Below are 20,258 nucleotides of genomic sequence, written 5' to 3' on the forward strand. Positions count from 1 at the left end.
AGCCCCCTGAAGACGGTTCATCCCACTTGCTTTTGCAGCCAGGAGGGACCAGAGGCATCACTGGCTGCTCAGTACGAGTTCTGGGGCCGGGGCTGTGCTCAGTGGGGTGCGACAGCACCCATTGCTCATGGAGAGCTCGGTGCAGGGTGTGCACTGGGGTGGCCCCTCAGCACCAAACCTCTGCTGGGATGTGGTTTTGTGCTCGGCTCCCTGGACGCTCATGGCTGAGCCATGCTGAGGAGCAGCCCGGTGCCTTCTCCAGCCGTGGCCCCGCACAGGAGGGGCACCAGGGCACCAGAGCCGTGGCACTGCCAAGGCAGCCGATCCTGACCCTGCTGCAGAGCAGCGTGAGGAGGCAGACAGCGGTGCCAGGCTCCCACCCAGTGCTGAAGGCCAGCAGGCATGAAGGCGTGAGGAAGAGGGAGGGAGTGGTACGAAGGGACACAGAGCAGTCCGCTGTCCCCCCCAGGCTGAACAGCATCCTGAGGGAAGGAAGGAGCATTTTCAGGAACAGCTCCATCTCCCTTTCCAGGCTATCTTTGATGGCCGCAACCCCCAAAACATCCATTATTTTCACCCTATTTTCCCAGTTAGTGGCTGTGGTCTCCCAGCCCATTTGTTGGGAAAACCAGGCAGCCAAATAAGGCGCAGAAAGAGTGGTGCGGGTTTTCTGGGAGACAGACTGCTGCCGCCTTCACACAGGCTCAGCGTCAGCAGTAGTAGCAGCTGCTGAAAGAGCTCGACTTAAAACTGCGATCTATCCATGAGAGAGTATTTCTCCTGCAGTTCTCCCATTCCAGCCACTGAGTCATCTTCTGCTCTTGTTAGCATTTCCACCTCCTTTCCTCTGCATCTTCGAGGGGACACTGGGCTAGATCCCTGATCCTCTGCTGCATACCAGCTTTTGTCTGTCTGTCAATATTACATGCTGATGCACTGTCCTTGCTTCTCTTTGGCCATTGCCAGCAGGATGGCAATGGGTTATGAATTGTCCAGTGATCCACTAAGCTGGTGACCCCCTCTGAAAGATTGTATAAATTCTTTGTGGGATGACTGCAATCGAATGTAAGTCAGGAGCAAAAAGGAAGCTCATCATGGGAGGAAACCAAAGGAAGCTCATCATGGGAGGAAACCAAAGGAAGAAAGAGTCATTCTGCTTGATGACTGTGGTCGCCTTCATCTCATGCCATCTGCCAGAACCCTGCTGTACTCCTGGGGCAGTGCAAAGTCCTAGACCTTGCAAGAGAGACAATCAAAATCAAGCAGTCTCTTCAAATGGACAGAATGTCTGTAGATGTTTCTGGGTCAAGGAATTAACTGTAACTCCACCTGAAAGAGGGAAATGGAAGAGGTATTTTTAACTTGGGTAATTTTGGTGGTCTTGCTTATGGTAGAGGTTTGCACACAGTTGGTCCAGGGCAACTGAGGAACCCAGTAATCAGTGTTGGGGAATTAGCACAGTGTGTGCTATGATGCACAAAACAACCAGGAGGCAGAGAATTAGACTCTTCTATCTGTATTTTCTCCTCAAAGACTGGATTCTGTAAGAAACCCCCAAGATACCTGAGATACTCACAACTTCCACTGGAGCCTGGAGGCCCTCAGAGCCAGTCGCAGAGCAGCCCAGGCCTTTTGTCCCTGGAAGGATTAAGATAACTCAGTGCAGCTCACTCCATGACTCAAGGCCTCCACCTCACTCTCATGGTTTCCCCTGCTTTTGCCAGCAATGTTTCTCAAGCCCAACAGCTCTCCACTTGCACCAGGAGTGCTGCCAGCTGGGCAGCCTGGCACCGCAGCACTGTCAAGATTTTCAGGATGTCTTCTCAGGGCGCAGTCTGCTATGTGACCTACAAGCACACAGCACAAGCCGGCAGGACTGACAAAACCAGATCTTCATCAGGAGAACTGGAGAGAGTCTTATTCCTGAGGACACTTGCAGCCTGTCAGGGACAGTGCTCCTTGGGTGATGGGGAGCACAAGTGTAAATTCCCCAAAAGGGAAGACATGAACTCAAGACTTGCCCCAGGTTTATCAGCTACATAGTCAGATACATAATCATCAGCATCGTCAATGGCTGCTTTGGAAGAGAGGCCTGAACTCCGTTCCCTGCTGAAAGTGAGATTGGACGTCCCTTGGTCCAGAAAAGGGGTCTGCATCAGGACATCACGTAGCATGTCAGCTCTGGCGTGAGCTAAGATGCAAATCTCTGCAGTTCTCTGCTGGTCCAGCATCCTGGGTTCCCTGCAGCACATACCAGGGTAGTGCACTCACATGCAAGCTCCCAGCTCCCTTCATACTAGGTAAGACAGGAGTGTGTGGGCAAGAGGTGGGAGCTATGCTTTCCTTGGTATGTCTGTCCCCTTGATCCATGGCAGGATCAGATCCTTTGTTTTGTGGCTTCACATTGCGTGAATATAAGGTACTGAAGCACCCTTGGTTCAGTTTTGAGTGCTGTTTCACCTCACCGCTTGTTTCCTAGCTGAGAAAGGCTCAATGCCCTTGTGCAGCTGAGGTGCCAGCTGCATGTGCCTGTGGCTCTGATAGTTTGAATGAAGCAGCCAGTTCAGACCGAGGAGATTACACTGTGGAAGTCAGCAGAGGAGTAACAACAGGAACCTGTTAGCACAGACACTCCACTCCCACTCCAGCCACAGCTGTCTCAGAGACGGATGGAGGTAAAAGTATTGTGCAGCCTCAGGAAGTTTAGTTTTTGTTGCTACGTTTCCGTCCCAAACTCACATGTCTGAAGAATTGGGTTTATCTTGGTCATTCTGATCTCACCACAGCCATGCTGGAGGGGAGGAGGCTGGTTTTCCTCTGCAGCAGTTTAACCCATGGCATACAGTCACATCCTCATAAAATGAAAGAACTGCTCCACCTACTACTGTTTTTTTCCCAAAAGAGTGAATAAAACAGAGTAGAAGGACTTGAGGGCAAAGATCCGTAAGCACAGCTCAAATGGATCAAAATGCCATGCTTTTTCTTTCTGTAGGCCTTTTTCCAATAAAACTGAGAAACAACCCCAAATTTATTCCCATTTCCCGATCAGTTCCAAAAATTTCCCGTGTCACATCTTTGAGACGAGAGCTCTTTGGGCTGCCAGCCTCTGTGCTGTGCTCCTGCTTGGCTCGCTCAAGCTGAGCAGGATCAGACTGACCTGCTGGTGCGCTGGGCACCTTCAAAACAAACCTTGGTGCTGAGGAATTGGCAATTGCCATTTTTGCTCTGAGACTGAATGGAATTAACACCCTCGTGTGGGAAGTGACAGTGGTCCATCCAGAAGAAATAAGTAACTGAATTTCCAGCCACTTTGTGCCACTAAAGCTCCTGGGATCTCTTTCTGAGACTTGCAGGATTAGCCTCAGCTGAAGGGTACGTTGGGTGGTTATACTCTCACAGTGCAAAACCTGACGTTTCCGTTGCGGTACTGTATTGGCCTCTGCTTCCCGTTTCCCACTCGCAGAGACGAGGCCGTGGGGTGTTAAACCGCTCAGCATCGTCCCCTGCAGGCAGGTGCGCTTCTCGGTGGTAAGAGGTACTTCACAAGGCTCTGTGCAGAAAGGGAAGATGCTGTAAACGATAAAGGCAAGATGTTATCACGCCATGTCAGACTCACAAGTGCCACAGCTGCTGTTTGGCTGCTGGTTCCCAAGACATGTAGAGCAGGTTAGCAGAGGAACTACTGACGTTTTGGGTTGGATTATGTGGGCTCCCAGCCGTTTCCCCTGCCTCTGCGAGGAGCAAGTGCTGCAGAAGGAGATGGCGGTTGCCCACAGGGGCAGGGACGGGGCTCGCCCTCATGAAGCGCAGGGGGAGGGTGGTCCCTCCTCGACATTGTCAGTCCTGATGTTTTAAGGGCGGCCACGGGCTTTTTTGAGATCCTGAAAGGTCTTTGCGGCAGGACATGCACCCTTCACGTCACCCTCGGCTGGGGCACCTGCCGCCTTGGCCAAGGATGGCAGCTCGGTGTCCCCCTGGTCCCGTCCTTCGGAGCTCTCCAGGGGCTGGGTGTCCCCTGGGGGCCATTCTCTTGACGGGGTGCCAGCTCCCCTCCTGTCCCCTGCCCCTCATGGGAGGGCCTGGGCTGGGTGCCATGCTGGTGCACAGGCCGCCATACCCATAGGGGCCTCTGGCCCACGGGAGTGATGTTCTGTGTGGGGTATGGGCAGAACGGGGGTTGTGGGGGATCTCCTTTGTCGAGTCGCATTAAATAGCATGTCTGGACCTTGCTTTAGTATAATTATAATTGCCATTGTTACTGCTATACTGCTTATCGCAGGACGAGGGCGTTTTGTCCCTTCGCGGGCTCCGTACGTCGCGCCCTGGCGCCGGTGTGACCCGCCCTTTCTTGTCCCGCCGCCTCCTTCCACCGCCAGGCGGGCTGTCGGCCGCCATCTTGGAAGTGGGCAAGTGGCGTGGCCTTCCCAGGCGGGGTGGTGTTTCCCGGGAGGAGAGGGGGGCAAGGCGGGCATGGAGAAAGGGACGAGCCTCTGCTAACCGTGAAAGGCAGCGCTGAAGTCATGGCAGTGGGGGCAGGGGGTAAAGAAGGAGGCAGCGCCCGGAGGCAAGATGTCGCCCGCAGCCTCAGCCGGGAGGGGTGGAGCGCTACGGCGGCGCAGCGGGGTCAGCGGAGTTGGCGGGAGCGGGAAGGGCTTAGACCGCGCTTGGCGCTGAGGAGCCGTTGAGAGACCCGGGACGCCGACCGCCGCCATGCATGTCATCAAGCGGGGTGAGGAGGGCCCTCCGCCGCGCGGGGGGACGGACAGGCCGGCACGGGGATTCCATCGGCACCGGGGGGCGGGGGGGAGATGGGGTGGCCGCTCTTCTCTAGGGGGGGGGGGGGGTCGGGGGTCTCCTCTCATGGCACCGGGTGTGGGGGAATGGGGTCAATCCCGCTGCTTTGGGGGGGTGTGTGTGTGTCCGTCTCATGGCACCTGGTGCGGGGGGACGGGACCCCCCCTGCTTTGGGGGATCCCTCTCATGGCACCTAAAGTGAAGAGATAGGCCCCCCCCTCTGTTTTGGGGTGTCTCTCATGGGACGTGAAAGGATGGGATCCCCTCTGCTTTGGGGGCAGCTTGCACGCCACCGAGTGTGAGGGAATAGCACCCCATCTGCACTGGGCGGGGGACGACGACACAGACACCCCAGAGTGAGGGATCTCCCCCCATGACATCAAGAATTAGGGATGAGACCCCATAGTTTTGGGAGACACCCCCCCCCCCCCCCTGCTACGGCAATAAGCTTTGTGCTTGGTTCCCACACCTTTGATCAAAGGAGGGATCCCCAGCCTTTGGGGGGCAGGGGGACTGGGGTGGCCCTCAGCTGGGTTCCCCATCTCTGCAGCAGTGGTGCCGAGAACTGGTTTTATGCAAAGTTTTAGGTGGAGTGGAGTGGGAATTTCTTGGCCTTGTAGCGGGTACTTGTGCCCCTCCTGAAGTGGAGCGAGCTCCCTGTTTTTCTTCACTCTACTGAGAGCTGCGCCTCTGAGTGAGGGATCCCATGTATAGTATTGAACATCTGCAGCAGGAACATGCCAGGGTGGAGGGATAGCCTCTCTTCTTCTTGAGCCTGAACAGAGAACCTGAACAGGCTGTCCTTGGTGATTCCCACCCCAAGTTCCCCCAAAAGAGGGCTGGCTCTTTGTGTGAGGTGCTGGGCAGGAGGTTCTTAACTGGTTCTTTGTTGTAACGGGAGCTGCTGTGACAGTAACCTCTTCTCCAACAGATGGACGCCAAGAGCGTGTCATGTTTGACAAGATCACATCACGCATCCAGAAGCTCTGCTATGGGCTCAACGCTGACTTTGTCGATCCTGTGAGTCTGTCCTTTTTCCTGCTGTCCTGTTCTCTGCCCCTTGTGATCTCTGCTAAAAGCCGACAGTGGTGAGCCAGTGTTACCCAGTTATTCTCTGTGGCAAAAGCCAAGCATCGTGGCCTGTGCAGGAAGTCTTGGCAAATGCATTCATAATGTGTTTCTTCTGATTGTGTTCTGAGCTTTTTTGCTTCACAGATATGGAGTCTTAGACTGTGGTGGTGGGAAAATCAGTTTACCTATTGTAAATTGCTTTTACCTCAAAAGTTGAAGCGATTTAGCTTCCTGTGCTTAAAAAAAAAGAAAAAGAGTTGTTTGTTGCTCCAGTTCACATATTTTGGTTTTGGTAGATTGCTCTCAATTTCAATCTGCAAAGCTTGAGCAATACTATATGGAAAGTAGCTCTTGATTCTCTCTTAATAAAACAAGGTGCCCTTTCTGTCTGACAGAACCCCCCCTGTCATTATAATATCCCTACTTTGTTTTTTCAAGCTGTGTAGGATTTTGAGTGCACGTTGATCCCACTCATGTAAGCTTCTCCTTCCAAAGCCCGTGCAGAGGATGACTCCCATGTGGATCCATTGATCTCTGTGAGATTTTTATGCAGATGTGCAGACCCAGTCTGTTCATTTGGAGTTGCCAACTTAGGCTCTTCTCATCTCGAAGATCTAACAGTCTGTTTTCATATCTTAAATTGCATCTGTAAAATATTTGACATTCATTCTGTACCAAAAAGTGGTGCTCTTCAGCCATAGAGAGCAGGGGGAGGAACATTAGTGACTTGGTTACTGAAACACAAAGTACACTGACTTGATCTCAGTGACAGGGAGTTGGTGATAGGACAGAAGCAAGATTCCTAGTCCTCCTGACTCTTAATAACCCTGTCTTGATAATGAAGATAATCTTATGTGAAGCACTGCATTCTTATTTATTCTACAGTAGTGTGTGACATCGCTCTTCTTGGAATTGAATTTCTCCTTTTGGACTTGGAACTTCTTGTGCCAGATGCTCTACAAGCCACTAGTAAAAATCCCTAACCTAACATACTTACTTTCAGAGAGTAAGGTTTGAAAATTACATGTCCTGGTTTTGTGAGGCTGTTGGCACTTCCTGTGTATTTGGCAGTTACCACGTTAGATTCGACCTCTCTTGTCCAGTGTAGAATATGCTCTTTCTTGTAGTGATTGGTGCTAAATGCTTGAGAGTAAAGCAGAAAGTACTTTAGAGATAGATGCAAAAGTCTTTTCCCATGAAAGGTCCCAACTGGCAGATGAAGCCAGTTGGGTTAAGCCATGAAGCAAAAGCCATTGTATCCCTTCCAGGGTTGGGTTTTTTTTGCTCTTGTCATGAAATGACTTTAAGCGTAGCACTTCGATGTCTCATCAGGCATTTATAAAGTCAAGCTTCATTTGGAGTTTGAAAACTTCCGAGCAAGTACTGTTTTAATCTGACTTTTCTCCCTGTGAACTTTGCTGCTACTCTATTCTAGCCTTTAGGAAAGTGTCTGCAGATTAAAAACTGTTAGTGATTCTGGATTGACAGTTTCTGCTTTCTTCTCTCTTTCCTCGCTCTCCCTTCTGCCCCAGTATTACTTTAAAATTTGAGGAGTCAGTACTTCACTAAGAGGGTTTGGTATTTTAATTTGCTTTTCCATTCAAACAGAGCGAACGGTACTGCTTATAGTGAAGCATATCTTACCTCTTAAATGGTTTCAGGATATTTTTTTCCCCAACAACAGGTAGCTAACCTCCAGAATTTTCCTTTTTCAGGCCCAGATCACCATGAAAGTGATTCAGGGACTGTACAGTGGTGTCACAACGGTGGAACTGGATACGCTGGCTGCTGAAACGGCCGCAACCCTGACCACCAAACACCCTGACTATGCTATCCTGGCAGCAAGGATTGCAGTGTCCAATTTGCACAAAGAAACTAAGAAAGTATTCAGTGGTAAGTCTCTTTGGGGGCACTTGGATGGCAATTAGTCAGAAAGGGAGTAGGAGTTTTAGAGGATATAAATATGGAAATCTCTTAAGCAGAAGTTACTAAGTACCCAGGCTAACTAAAAATGCCATGGAGATGAAAAACATGAGTTTTAGGCATGTCACAAGGAAAACGAAATTGCCTGTTTTGGAAAAGTATCCATATAAATAGATTGATGAAAAATGGAACTAATTCAAATTAGGTTGCACCCACTTTCTTTCCCATTTATTATGTGTTATAAATTCTATTAAAAAAACGTTGTAAGAGAAGTGCATTTTTAAGGTTAACAGGTTAGTAATAGTACTGAGCAGGTAGAAGAAAAGGTGTACGTTTGTAGAGCTGGAGGGGGTTATTTTAGAGGATGAGTAGTCCTGCCTGTTAAATCCTTGAAAACAAATGACAGATGATGCATATATAGGTCTGTGGATGTCCTTCTTTTTAAATACCTATCTGTTGTAGATGTGATGGATGATCTCTACAACTACATAAACCCTCACAATGGGAAGCACTCACCAATGATCTCCAAAGAAACCCTAGACATAGTTTTGGCCAACAAAGATGTATGTAACTTTTTTTTTCTTTCACTTTGAAGTTTTAAAAATTCAGTGAACTAGTTTTATTTTTCTTATTTTTAGGCAAGTCATGTTTGTTTTAGGACAAAAAGCCAACGCAGAAACCTGTGCAGGTGGTAACTGCTCTGTTCTGGAGAGTTTAAAAGAGAGGATGTAGGAATTTCCTTCATGTAAGGATGTTTCTGTAGTAGAATCTATTTTCTTGGACATCCTCATAGTCATGATCAGCACAAATTAATTGGAGAAAAAGTAGCTTTTGATGTAGCAATCTGTTTTATGTGCACAGAAGGGAGAGATGAGGTTTGGTTTCTGATTTCAAGTTGTTTCAAGTTGGTGTTCTTATGGGAACTCATGTTTGTGTTTTGATTCTCTCTTGTGTTTCTTAGTGTCTAGTTAGAATTCAGTAAAATGTAGCCAACAATTGTGCATTGCACTTGGAAAAAAAAAATTGTTAAAGCTGTGCATTTCTTGTTTCAAGCTAAGTGCTCTTCCCTACTTTATTTCTCTGATCTGATATCTGTTTCACTAGACCTTTGAGGCCAGAAATGCCAAACAATGATAGTATTGTTATACCTTAATGTGAGGCACAAAAAACCTGATTGTAAATGTAAATTTTTCTCTGTATTATTTCCTCTCAGCGCCTGAATTCTGCCATTATCTATGACAGAGACTTCTCCTACAACTATTTTGGTTTTAAGGTAAAAAGCACATTACTCATGATAATGAAGACTGCTGTTTTGGTATTGTTCTGGATCTGAATCTTTTGGGAAGGATGAGAATACTTGCAGAATCATCTAGATTTGGGCAAGGAAGGCACTGGAGTAGTGGGACATTAGTGGGTTTGTAAAAAATGAAGAATACCTGCACAAAACAGTTGCCTAACTGGATGAATCATGTACTTTCTTCTTGGCTTCATTGTGTACCCTCGGCTGCTACAATATTTTAACTGTTGGGCATTAACTGTTTCACAGCAGATAGCACCAAGTGTTGTTGAAAGCTTCCCAGCTCGTGCCATTCCTCAAGAAAATAATCTGATTCTTAATAAACCAAAAAAGGGATTTTTGCTTTTCCTCATTGTTTTGCGTAACAGTTGTTCTCAGTGTGTCATCCCACGCATTTTGTCGTCTTCCATGTTGCTGGAACATCTCCCCCACAACCAGTCCAGTCTATTGTGCCCCTACCATCTGCTCCTCCTGCTCCCCTCATAACATGGTGTTCTTTGCTGAATTGTTTTAGGGCATGATGCAGTGGGCTTTCTGGAGGGTTAAGTGGAGAGTATTTTGCTATTCCATAGCACTGGGTACTTCAGATAGTTCTTGTGAATCTCTGTGAGAACTGGGTGTTTTTGCCTGGAGTTTCCATCAACACACCTGATGTGGTGCCTTCTGCTTTGGGGGAAGTAGTCTGCAACGAGGAAACAACTAGTGTGTGTAAAGAGCACAGCAGCTGCGGAAACAGCATAGGCAAGGATGGAAATAGGGGACCTTGAAGGAGGGTATGTGTTTCTATATGTATATAGATATGCAATTCCTGACATCCCCTCCTGTAATTACTGCTGTAATCCATTAGGTACAAGCTCAGAAGGGATGTGCTGCAGTTGTAGGCTTGCCGTATTTGTCATGTTCTGTGTTCAACACCCAGTGCTGCAGATTGTGATACAGGTTGTCTGGAAAGCATTGTTGTAGTATAACTAACGATACTTTAAGGAGGGATGGGGCTGTGGAGAACAAGGACTCCCTTGTCTTTTAGCCTTAATTCACTGTGGGTTAAGAGGTAGTATTGAACCTTGTGGCTGCATGCTCCACTACCACTCCATAATCCAAAGCACAGAGTCCTGAGTGTTGGAACCTTACAGTGGACTTCTGGGTTTTTTTTAAAGTCATTAGTCACCTAATATCCTATGCCATTAACAAGAGGAGTAGTGGAATGCAGGGTTGGTGCTTCTGTTGAAGCCTGGGATAAGGAGCATGAAGATGCTTGAGTTTGCAGTTAACAGGATTTTTTAAAAAACTAAAAACTGCATGTCTACTAAAATGCATTCTCTCTTTTTAAAGACTCTTGAACGCTCCTACTTGCTGAAAATCAACTCAAAAGGTAAGAACTGTCTGAATCAACTCAAAATGTAAGAACTGTCTGTATCATCTTGAAGTATTATTTAAAAGTCAAGATCATGGCTCAGAGCAGGGGTTGAGAAGGTAAATAGCCTACCTCATAGCTTTCCATAAAGCATTCCAGTGAAAGGACTGTGTACTGGTTTAAAAAAAAATTAGCAAAAAGTTTGTGGTAGGTATTTTGTGGGCATGTGCAACTTCTTTTCTTAGGTTAAGAATGTAACATTTTTTTGATGGCAGCTGTATGCTTGCCTGAAGAACAGTTGATCATTAAAGAGGAGCACTGTGCCAAGTTTACTTGGGTGTTCCGAATAATGGCAGCGTGACCTGGACAACTGTGTTTCAGCCATCTGTTTTAAGGTCCCTAGTGCTTTGAAAGCTGCCTGTTATCTAGGATTTAGAAGGTGAAGTAGTTCCTGTCCAGCTGATAACTTGTTCCATAATGCTAAGCACTTTTTAATAAATTTAAGCCGAAAGAGCTACTGTGCTATCTGTGCCAGTTATGGCAGGCCCTTAGCATGAAAATCCTAGGACACCAGAATGTTGAGAGGTTAATTGTAATATAATAAACCTAGAGAGCAATTGGATGCTGGATTGGATATTTGATTGGATTTTAACTGTTAATACAGGTGTTGGGTTTTTTTTTCCCCCATAAGAACAGTCAAGCATTGGAACAGGTTGTTGAGAGGGGTTATGCAGCAGTGCCTACCCTTGAGTTTTTCAAAACCTGACTGGATAAAGTCCTGATGGTCTGATTCTCTTAGCTGACTCTTCTTTCAGCAGGAGATTGGACTAGAGACCTCCTGAGGTTCCTTCCAACCTGAATTATTCTGTGATTCTGTGAAAACTGTGGCTCTCAAGTGGCCCGTTGCATGTTGTTTGTAGCTTATTGCTATGACCTCTACATCTGTCTGTACTAATCGTAAATGTCATACTGACATTCTTTTTCCCCCCCTTTGCTTTTTGTGTTTAGTTGCTGAGCGTCCTCAACATATGTTGATGAGGGTATCGGTGGGGATCCACAAAAATGACATTGATGCTGCAATTGAAACTTACAATCTTCTGTCTGAAAAGTGGTTTACCCATGCCTCCCCCACGTTATTCAATGCAGGCACCAACCGGCCTCAGCTTTCCAGGTACCTTTGGCTTTCAAGTTTGCTTAGTGCGTAACTAGATGAAGGTAAAGTTTTGGAGATTGGGTCTGTTCAAATGAATGCTTTCACAACTTCTAAAAATAGTAGCTGTGTTTCTGTGATAGTTTTATGAAGTTTTGAGAAGCTGCTGTCAAATTTAACTTGATCTCTGGTGTAGTCTTTGGGGAAAAGTACGCAGGTTTCTCTAAGCTTCTAAAGCTAATGGAAATGTTTACATGGCTGTATTTTATTTAAAAATTACTTATGTGCATAGTCTTCTATAGATTACAAAATGAATCCTGGTAATTGTTTTCTAAAACATGCTAAAAATAGCAAGCATAAATGATATGATTTAAAAAATGTTTTGCTTTGATAACACAGGTATCAGTAATACTACTATTGCTCGTGATGTTTTCTAAAACTATCCTTTATTCCACTTTGAAACCTATGGTTTTGCATCATTTATTTCCTTTGCATAACATGTTAAAGATTCAGTGTTTACTCTTGTTTTTCTGCAGCCCTGGTGAAATACTTCTTCCCTTTTTTTGTTTTAATTTGTATGCTAAAGCTATTTATTTTCATTAGTTGTTTCCTGCTGTGCATGAAGGATGACAGCATTGAGGGAATCTATGACACTCTGAAGCAGTGTGCACTGATCTCAAAGTCTGCTGGTGGGATTGGCCTTGCTGTGAGCTGTATCCGAGCCACGGGCAGCTATATTGCTGGGGTAAGTGTGCAGATGGTGTTCCCGGCAGCGGTTAACCTTCTGGTTTCAGGGAATGTCTATATTTTGGTTGCCAAATCAATGCTGCTTCTACCGACTCAGTTTAACACAGCAGTCAGTCTAGCTCAGTAGTCCTTTTTTCACTATGCTCTAAGGCAAAAAGGTTGGTTTTCCTTGTTTTTTTGGCTTCCTAATAGAAGTCCTTCCAAAAAGAGGATCTTATTCCACTGTTTGATCAGACATTTCCAACTATTAGCAACCTAGGAATATGCTCAGAGACTTGTGTATTAGCCCTTTTCCTTTTGTATGTCTTAACTGCTCAAGATAATCTGTGGATGTGTGTTTGGGTTTTTTGTCACAGTGCATGTGACAAAAGGAAATTAGGAGGTACATTTTATTAACTCTGGGACCAGTAGCTGATATATAGATTTTTGTCTATTTAAAAAAAAGGCGAGGAGAAGGGACTACCAAATAACTGATTGGGGTGGTCAGTTCCTAGCTTTCAGCATATGAGTTTTGCAGACTGCTGAAAGACATGCAGAAAATGTAGGCCCATCTCTTCAGGCAGTTGCTTTTCAGTATCGATGGTTTTCCTGTGCCTCTGCAGACAAATGGAAATTCCAACGGGCTTGTTCCAATGCTGAGGGTCTACAACAACACTGCCCGTTACGTGGATCAAGGTGGAAACAAGGTACTGACTTTCCATTATATTATGTCCAAGAAGGGAACATGAGGTCAGAGGTTCCACATCTGTGAAGGATTGACCCAGTAACATCAGTGAGCTGATGAAGTGGTTGTAGATGACACATAATTAGAATATGGCATTTTCCCTCCTTCTTGTTGATATTCTGGTGTTCCCCTTTCACTATACATTTTATCATGCAGTTATATCTTTTGGTATATATCTGCTCCACAATATGCACGTGTTAGAGCAGCCTCTTGTGCTGGTGATTAGTCACTTCTTGAACGCCCTATAGTGAATTAAAGTGTAAGACTGTAGAAAGCTTCTTGATCCTTTGTTTTCACATAGTCCAGCAGTCAATGGAGGCCTGACACAATAAGTAAATCTAATATTTGTCAAGCCCCTGCTTACACAGCAGAGATACATTTTTTGGTACTAAATAATTTTTACTGAGAATCTGGAACTAGTAACACGGCCCAGTTCCAATAGGTGAGAACAACAGTAACACAAAAAAGCATATTGAAATTGCCTTAATGAGACTATAAAACTAAGCTCCTGTTAGTTTAGGGTATTGTGTGCACTCAGGAGCAGTGCAGGAGATTTTATTTTCAAGGACAATTTGTTCTGATCTTGACTATGTTTTATGTATCAGAGACCTGGGGCTTTTGCCATCTACCTGGAGCCATGGCATTTGGACATCTTTGAGTTTCTTGACTTAAAGAAGAACACTGGGAAAGAAGAGCAGCGAGCTAGAGACCTTTTCTTTGCCCTCTGGATTCCTGATCTCTTCATGAAGCGAGTTGAAACCAACCAGGTAAGAAGCGTGATTGGTGCAGAATAGGTCTGTTAATAGAGAAACAGGTGACCAGCCCTGGGATGGAGTTCATGAAGGGTTGCAGATCTGTCTGCCTAGCAGCAAAGGAACTTCCTGAAAAGGCTGCTGCACCTTATTTGAGAACTAGGCTGTGCAGGTAGAGAATGGAATTGGAGAACTCCAGTGGGATACTTTGCTTCAGTGCTTGATCTTGCAGCCCATGACTTATGTACTTATACTATTACGCTAAATTTTTACTCTGGAGTTTCCTTAAAGCATCAAAATCTTCTCAGTAAATTGATCTTCATATGACTGTTTGCATTTGCTTTAAAATGGGTTATATCTTGAGAACCAGTAATTTTCCTGAAATGCAGATTGGTTATAAATATTCATATAATTACTTTTAAATAAATCTGACTAGTCTGATGAGCACCTTCCCCATGTCTGCTGGCAGAGTTGGTTCCTAGTTTTTCAGGATGGGAAGTGTAGTTTGCATGTTCCTGTTTACAACAGGATCTGCTGATGAAGTTGAATGCCTTTAATTGACAGAGTACCTAAAGATTTTCTCTGAATATTTTTCCTTACAGGACTGGTCCTTAATGTGTCCAAATGAGTGTCCTGGCCTAGATGAGGTTTGGGGAGAGGAATTTGAGAAACTATATGAGAGGTGAGAAAAGTGAATATATTTTTAAGCAGTGGTCATTCATTCACAGAATTGCCCTTATTGTGTGGTATCTGGGAGCAAAAGCACAGGTTTGTGGTGTTGGCTCATAAGTGGTCAGCGAGTTCCATTATCAGATTGATAAAAGAACAAAGATGGGGAAGGTCTACTTATGTTTGCTTCAAACTGTGACCTGCTCAAGATAGAACTATGTATGAATGATTGTTTTAGCTTCTTAAAGGGAAATTCTGAAGTGATCCCTGCTTAAAACAGTCGATGGCTTTGTTTTGAACGAGTTGTGTAGGATGTTGTAGTGGAAGATTTTCCATTTCCTTTAAACAAGGACAGTTCAGAGTTCACGCAGTTGAGAAGTGAATGGGGTCTTGCCTGCCTGAGAACCTGATGTTGTGTTAAAAATTATTGTCTTTCACTGCTATTTTTGGAGAGCCTGGGAATTATTAAGCAACATGTGCCCTGTTGCAGTTATGAGAAGCAAGGCCGTGTCCGCAGAGTGGTGAAGGCCCAGCAGCTCTGGTACGCTATCATTGAATCTCAGACAGAGACTGGCACACCGTACATGCTGTACAAAGACTCTTGCAACCGGAAAAGCAATCAGCAGAACTTAGGGACCATCAAATGCAGCAATCTGTGTACAGAAATAGTGGAGTATACCAGCAAAGATGAGGTAGGTGGAGATTAGGAACTTGTAGCATTTAGGAAGGCTGTGACTGCTCCTGTTGCAGCTTTCTAGAATATGTCTGACTGTTGGTTGGGGAAGGCAACAGGTAGCTAAGAAAATTCTGAGGGTGTTTTGGCTCGAGTACTTACAACTCTTCCACAGACTCTGTGTGTGGGTTTCCCCTTCCTTCCAACTCCCGTGGAGGATTTGATACAAAACAAGATACCCATCAAAGCGAATGTCTGAAAGCTTGAGGGAGAAGTGAGCTCTTTGGCTTGCTGCTAGCTGATGTAAGCATCTCTTCAGCTAATGATTTAGTAAAACCATACCTCTTACTCCCAGACTTACATTTCAGTGACAATTCCACCCGAGTTCCCTATGTGCTACCCTAATCTTGGTGCTCTACAGATGTGCTATGTTTGGACTGCAGTATTGCTAACAAAGGCAAAGGAAGGATATAGAAATGATTTAGTGCTAGTATAGCATGGAGCATTTCTAGTACAGTAAAGCTCTCGAGGCTGTTTTAACTGAAAGTATCAGTTTCTACTGCCTGAGCCACTAGTTGTTCTTTAGCTCCCGCTCTTTGGCATATAAAATCGTGAGTAGTCTAGAAGATTTGGAGAGCCATCTTGCCTGCCTGCACTGCACAAGAAATCTTAGCTGACTTCTTTCAGTTCTCCTGGGGTTGGAAAAAATGCTAGTGTTAAAAAATGACCCAGAAAATGACCTAATATAATACAGTCTGGATCTCACTGACATAAGCTGCTGGTTCTGCTGACACAAGAAGTGGTTAGGCTTAGTTTATGCAAGGATGGCTTGGAGGCAGTCAGATTGACTAGGCAGAGAATTGAATTTTTATGGCGATACTGATTTCTACTAAGCCTTTTTGAATTGGTTACCCTTTCCACAACTCGTAAGATAGGGTAGAAATGAGGAGTGCATTTTTCCAGCCTTTTAGGTTGCTCGATTTGTTACCCTATAGTTTGGATAATCCAGAGAGCACGCTCTGGAACTGAGATTGTGTTTTTTTGCATGGAGTGTTGGCTGGCATGCCTGTTTTCACTGCGTTTTCTCCACAGGTTGCAGTTTGTAATTTGGCCTCTATAGCCCTGAACATGTACGTCACTTCAGAGCATACATACGATTTCAAGAAGCTAGCTGAAGTCACTAAAGTTATCGTCCGAAACCTGAACAAAATCATTGACATAAACTACTACCCTGTGCCAGAGGTGAGTGCAATGTGGGGCTGAAGGCATGCCGAGAGTCTGGTGACAAAGGGCCTGTTGTTCTGTAGCAATCCCAGTTCAGTCTTGGGCAGAAGGAGTTTTAGCAAATAGTTGGGTGCTCCATTCGCTGCATGTTTGCAGATGTGACCCATTGTTTAGTGGCTTCTTAAGCTTCAACCCAGAACAGTTCCTTAGTGAAGCAGTTGTAGAAAAAGCCTCCCCTTGAGATGGTTCTGCAGGTGGAATTTTTTCATGTGTGAGGATTTCCATAAAGCACAGAACCGCACTAGGAATAGAGTGGAAAGTGGACCAGAGAGAAGGATCCGGGAGAGATCCCAAGAAGGTGTAACTCAGTCTTGTTGGTTTTATGCATCTTTGCGAGGGTGCCTAGGCTGCTTTCTGCAAAGAATGTGGGGAGAGGGTTGGTAGTTGTTGAAGAGGAATGGAAGCAGGATTTGTTGCATTGCAAGAACATAGAAAGGCAAGCAGCAGAGCTGGGTGTTGGAGGAGGAAATAATACCCAAAGTGTGAAGCCAAACATGATGAGAATCATATATTTCTGGCATGTACAATTTGAATGCATGACTTTAACTGTCTTCATGGGCCTGTTTTTCAGAAAATGCTTAGTGTTCACTTGTAAATCATGGCTCCCTTTGTCAGGTTGAGCAATTAAGATCAGTGATCACTTTTCACAAACTTAATCTGGGTCCTCAGATTCCTGCCCCACCAAATGGCAAACAGTGGGGAACTGGGCAGAAGTGAAAGGTGGGTTGTTGCAGCAGAAGGGATGGCCCATAAAAGTTAAGGCAATGGTATGGATGAGAATTCCTCTCAGAGGGCCTTTTCAGCCTTATTTATTCTATGATTCTATGTAGTTCTGCTAAAGGTAATTATTCTTTCTGCTTGATTGCCATGCAGGCTGAACGCTCCAACAGACGCCACCGTCCCATTGGCGTTGGTGTGCAGGGCCTGGCAGATGCTTTCATCTTGATGAGGTACCCATTTGAAAGTCCTGAGGCCCAGCGCTTGAACCAGCACATTTTTGAAACCATTTATTATGGTGCTTTGGAAGCCAGCTGTGAACTTGCCAAGGAGCAAGGACCATATGAAACATATGAGGGTTCTCCTGTCAGCAAAGGAGTAAGTACCAGGAACTGTCCTGTGTCAGAGCCAAAGCTATGAAAAGCAGATAATGTGACTGTGCCTCGTCTTTGATACAGAAGGCGACATATGACTCAAACGCCTTTGGCTGATAATATTGCAACGGTACAAATGGTGTGTGAATTTACCTCCATCATTTGGCTTCTTACGTGTAGTAAGAAATGCGTAAGTTAAACTGAGGTGCAGAGAGCAATAGAAGAAAAGCAAGACTGAGCCTGTGCTGGCTGTCCCCTTTAGCGCAATTAAAATATTGAGTGTAAGATTATGATACAGGGGCTTCACTGAGGCTGACTTGCAGAGAATAATTAATAACAGGTCAATTTACAATGTGATTTATAAAATGTGGAGAAAAGAGTGCCCTGTCTAATTTGGACTGCACCTATGTTCTTCAGATTCTTCAGTATGACATGTGGAATGTCACCCCGTCTGATCTATGGGACTGGAAGGCTTTAAAGGAGAAAATTGCTAAGTGAGTAGTCTTGCATAGTTTGTATTAGATGTAAAATACATTTGATATGTTCTGACTGACTGAAAACAAAAGATAGGGCGCAAGTGTAAAAATGGTCCTATGTGTTTCCCGCCTGCCCCAGTAGATTTTTCTTCAAAACTCTTTTGTGGACGGTGTTCTTTCATTTTTGTTCTTACAAGCCAGAGAGAGCCTACCCCCTAGACTCTGATTTAGCTGAGCTCTTCTTTCATCTTGGATGCATCAGCAGAATGGTTTGTGTTCCTGTTAAGCAAATGTAGTGATGAGTGAGACAGTCAGCCGGGCTTGGGAACTCTTTACCCACTGACAGGGAAAAGCAGCTGAGCCTTGAACATCCTGAAGACAGGAATCGTTAAAACATGAAGGGCCTGTAATGAATTTGTTCAATTTGTATGGGTCTAATTTTTAAATTTAGTAAATCTGTCTACTGTCTTTTGTGTGGAGAGGTCTCAGGCTCTTCATGGGCTGCTTGTTTTGTTTTTGCCTGAGTGCTGTGGAGTTGTAGAGTGCCTGACAGACTTTTTTTCTGTGTAACGTTTTTCATGAGTAAATAATTTGGCAAAGGCTCTGGTTAAAGATGAAAATAGGAGAGACTTTAGTTATGCTTCCATGTTGACCCATGTTAAAAGTTTAGTGGAGCTTCCCTTTTTTTACTGTAGGCAACCTGAGGGTTTGCAGGTTACCCTGAGAAAGTGAGATTTCTGACCATGTGACCTGAGAGTTCCTTATACTGGCCCTCCTAGCTCTTCGCAGACAGTATATAAACTGTACTATTCTTAGGTCTTTTCTGTCTTGTCTCACTTGGTTGAAGCTTTCTAACTCTTGACTGTTGTTACTAGATACGGTGTCAGAAACAGCCTTCTCCTTTCTCCCATGCCAACTGCTTCTACTGCTCAGATCTTGGGCAATAATGAATCCATTGAGCCCTACACCAGTAACATCTACACGCGCAGAGTCCTCTCAGGAGAGTTTCAGGTAAGCAAGGCAGCTGTGGGAAAGAGCTTTTCTATTTTCATATCTTTGATGACTTTCACTGCTAAGAAAGACAAGATGGAGGCCACACGCTTGGTAACTCAATTCAGTTAGATGTTTATGTTAAAGGCCAAAAGCGCCAAGGGGAACATGTAGCCTGTACCATGTGCTATAGTAGTACAGTTTTGCATATTCCACAACAATCATGGAATATGCAAAATTTTAAAGAAGTGCTGCTTTTGCCTGGCAAAAAAACGTTATGAGGCCTCAAGATGGCCTGCAGGAATAATTGCTAAATGAATGACGATTAGTGAAATTATTGAAAGGACATGCTTGCAATGGGAAGAGTAACTGAGACCACAGTGCTGCTCTGCACAGTCCTGAGGAAAGAGCTGTATGTAAAACACTGAAGAGATCTGAAGAGTTTATGTAAAAGTTTTACAGATGCAGAGGGGTCTGTCATTTAGGAAAGTACAAAACAATTTGAGTTGTGGAGGGTGGAGTTAGCAGAGACCTCAGTGTGAGACAAGGGGAATATCTAACTGTTAGGGAGGTCCCATCTGTCCATTCCCTCTGAGGTGTCCGCTCATTGATGTTAGGGAAAGCACTCTGTTTCCTCCTGACTGCAGGATCAAATCAGACGTGTGGTGAGGTCAGAGCAACAGATTTATTAACTCACTCCACTATGTAGGTCAGGTGCAGGGCTGCTGGACAGGTACCCCCAGCCCCAGCAAGCAAAAGTTTGCTGGTTTTTCTTCCCAAATAAACAGCCTGCACCTATTTTATTCTTTCCACTTCTGACCCCAATCCTGGTGATTGTTTACATCCTTAATTAGTAATTCAGGTTGTGGTTAGTGGCCCTGGTAAACCGAGATCTCTCCCTTTCACATCTTTTGGCATTCCTCATGCAGGGGAGTTCTGTACACTCCCCTTTCTCATCTGTAATGTCCAGTAACTTCTCCTATTTCTGCCTTACTAGTTTAGCCCCAAGTTGGTGTCAGCCAGGCCTTGTAGACAGCCTTCTGTTGTCTGTGGTGGCCCACAGCATCTCACTTTCATTACCCTGTTTTAACCTTGAGCGTAGTCTGGCCGTCTGCATGCATACCTCAATGCTGACTGAAGAGTGAAAGTTTGTCAGTACCGTACAAGGTCTTGTTTAACCATTTAAAAAACCTGTGCATGTTGGGGTGAATTTGTCTCCTCTAGGAAGGTGTTCCTGTGCCATAAGGCAGGGTGTATAGCTTA

The 20,258-nt window shown here is 45.2% G+C and overlaps 1 protein-coding gene across 7 annotated transcripts in view; it reads left to right on the forward strand.

Moving 5' to 3' along the window:
- Positions 1-2,217: 2,217 nt before the first annotated feature.
- RRM1 (ribonucleotide reductase catalytic subunit M1) overlaps positions 2,218-20,258 on the forward strand; it is a 33,384-nt gene continuing 15,343 nt past the window's right edge. For 4 of the 7 annotated variants that reach the window (XR_007508870.1, XR_007508871.1, XR_007508869.1 and 1 more), the window contains exons 1-16: positions 4,361-4,729; positions 5,726-5,814; positions 7,581-7,758; positions 8,251-8,351; positions 9,002-9,061; positions 10,418-10,457; positions 11,448-11,610; positions 12,193-12,334; positions 12,939-13,022; positions 13,666-13,827; positions 14,415-14,494; positions 14,972-15,173; positions 16,247-16,396; positions 17,312-17,533; positions 17,947-18,023; positions 18,881-19,016. Coding sequence is in view for 4 of the 7 variants with exons in the window: in XM_049823582.1 (XP_049679539.1) it covers positions 4,711-4,729; positions 5,726-5,814; positions 7,581-7,758; positions 8,251-8,351; positions 9,002-9,061; positions 10,418-10,457; positions 11,448-11,610; positions 12,193-12,334; positions 12,939-13,022; positions 13,666-13,827; positions 14,415-14,494; positions 14,972-15,173; positions 16,247-16,396; positions 17,312-17,533; positions 17,947-18,023; positions 18,881-19,016 (1,905 nt within the window). In the remaining 3 variants the exon portion in view is untranslated. Of the gene's footprint in view, positions 2,301-4,360; positions 4,730-5,725; positions 5,883-7,580; positions 7,759-8,250; positions 8,352-9,001; positions 9,062-10,417; positions 10,458-11,447; positions 11,611-12,192; positions 12,335-12,938; positions 13,023-13,665; positions 13,828-14,414; positions 14,495-14,971; positions 15,174-16,246; positions 16,397-17,311; positions 17,534-17,946; positions 18,024-18,880; positions 19,017-20,258 lie in introns of those variants that run through there. The other 3 variants (XM_049823583.1, XM_049823585.1, XM_049823584.1) reach the window with 3 other exon arrangements.

This window comes from Accipiter gentilis, chromosome 19 (assembly GCF_929443795.1).
Source record: "Accipiter gentilis chromosome 19, bAccGen1.1, whole genome shotgun sequence".
In the NCBI taxonomy this organism is placed as follows: domain Eukaryota; kingdom Metazoa; phylum Chordata; class Aves; order Accipitriformes; family Accipitridae; genus Astur; species Astur gentilis.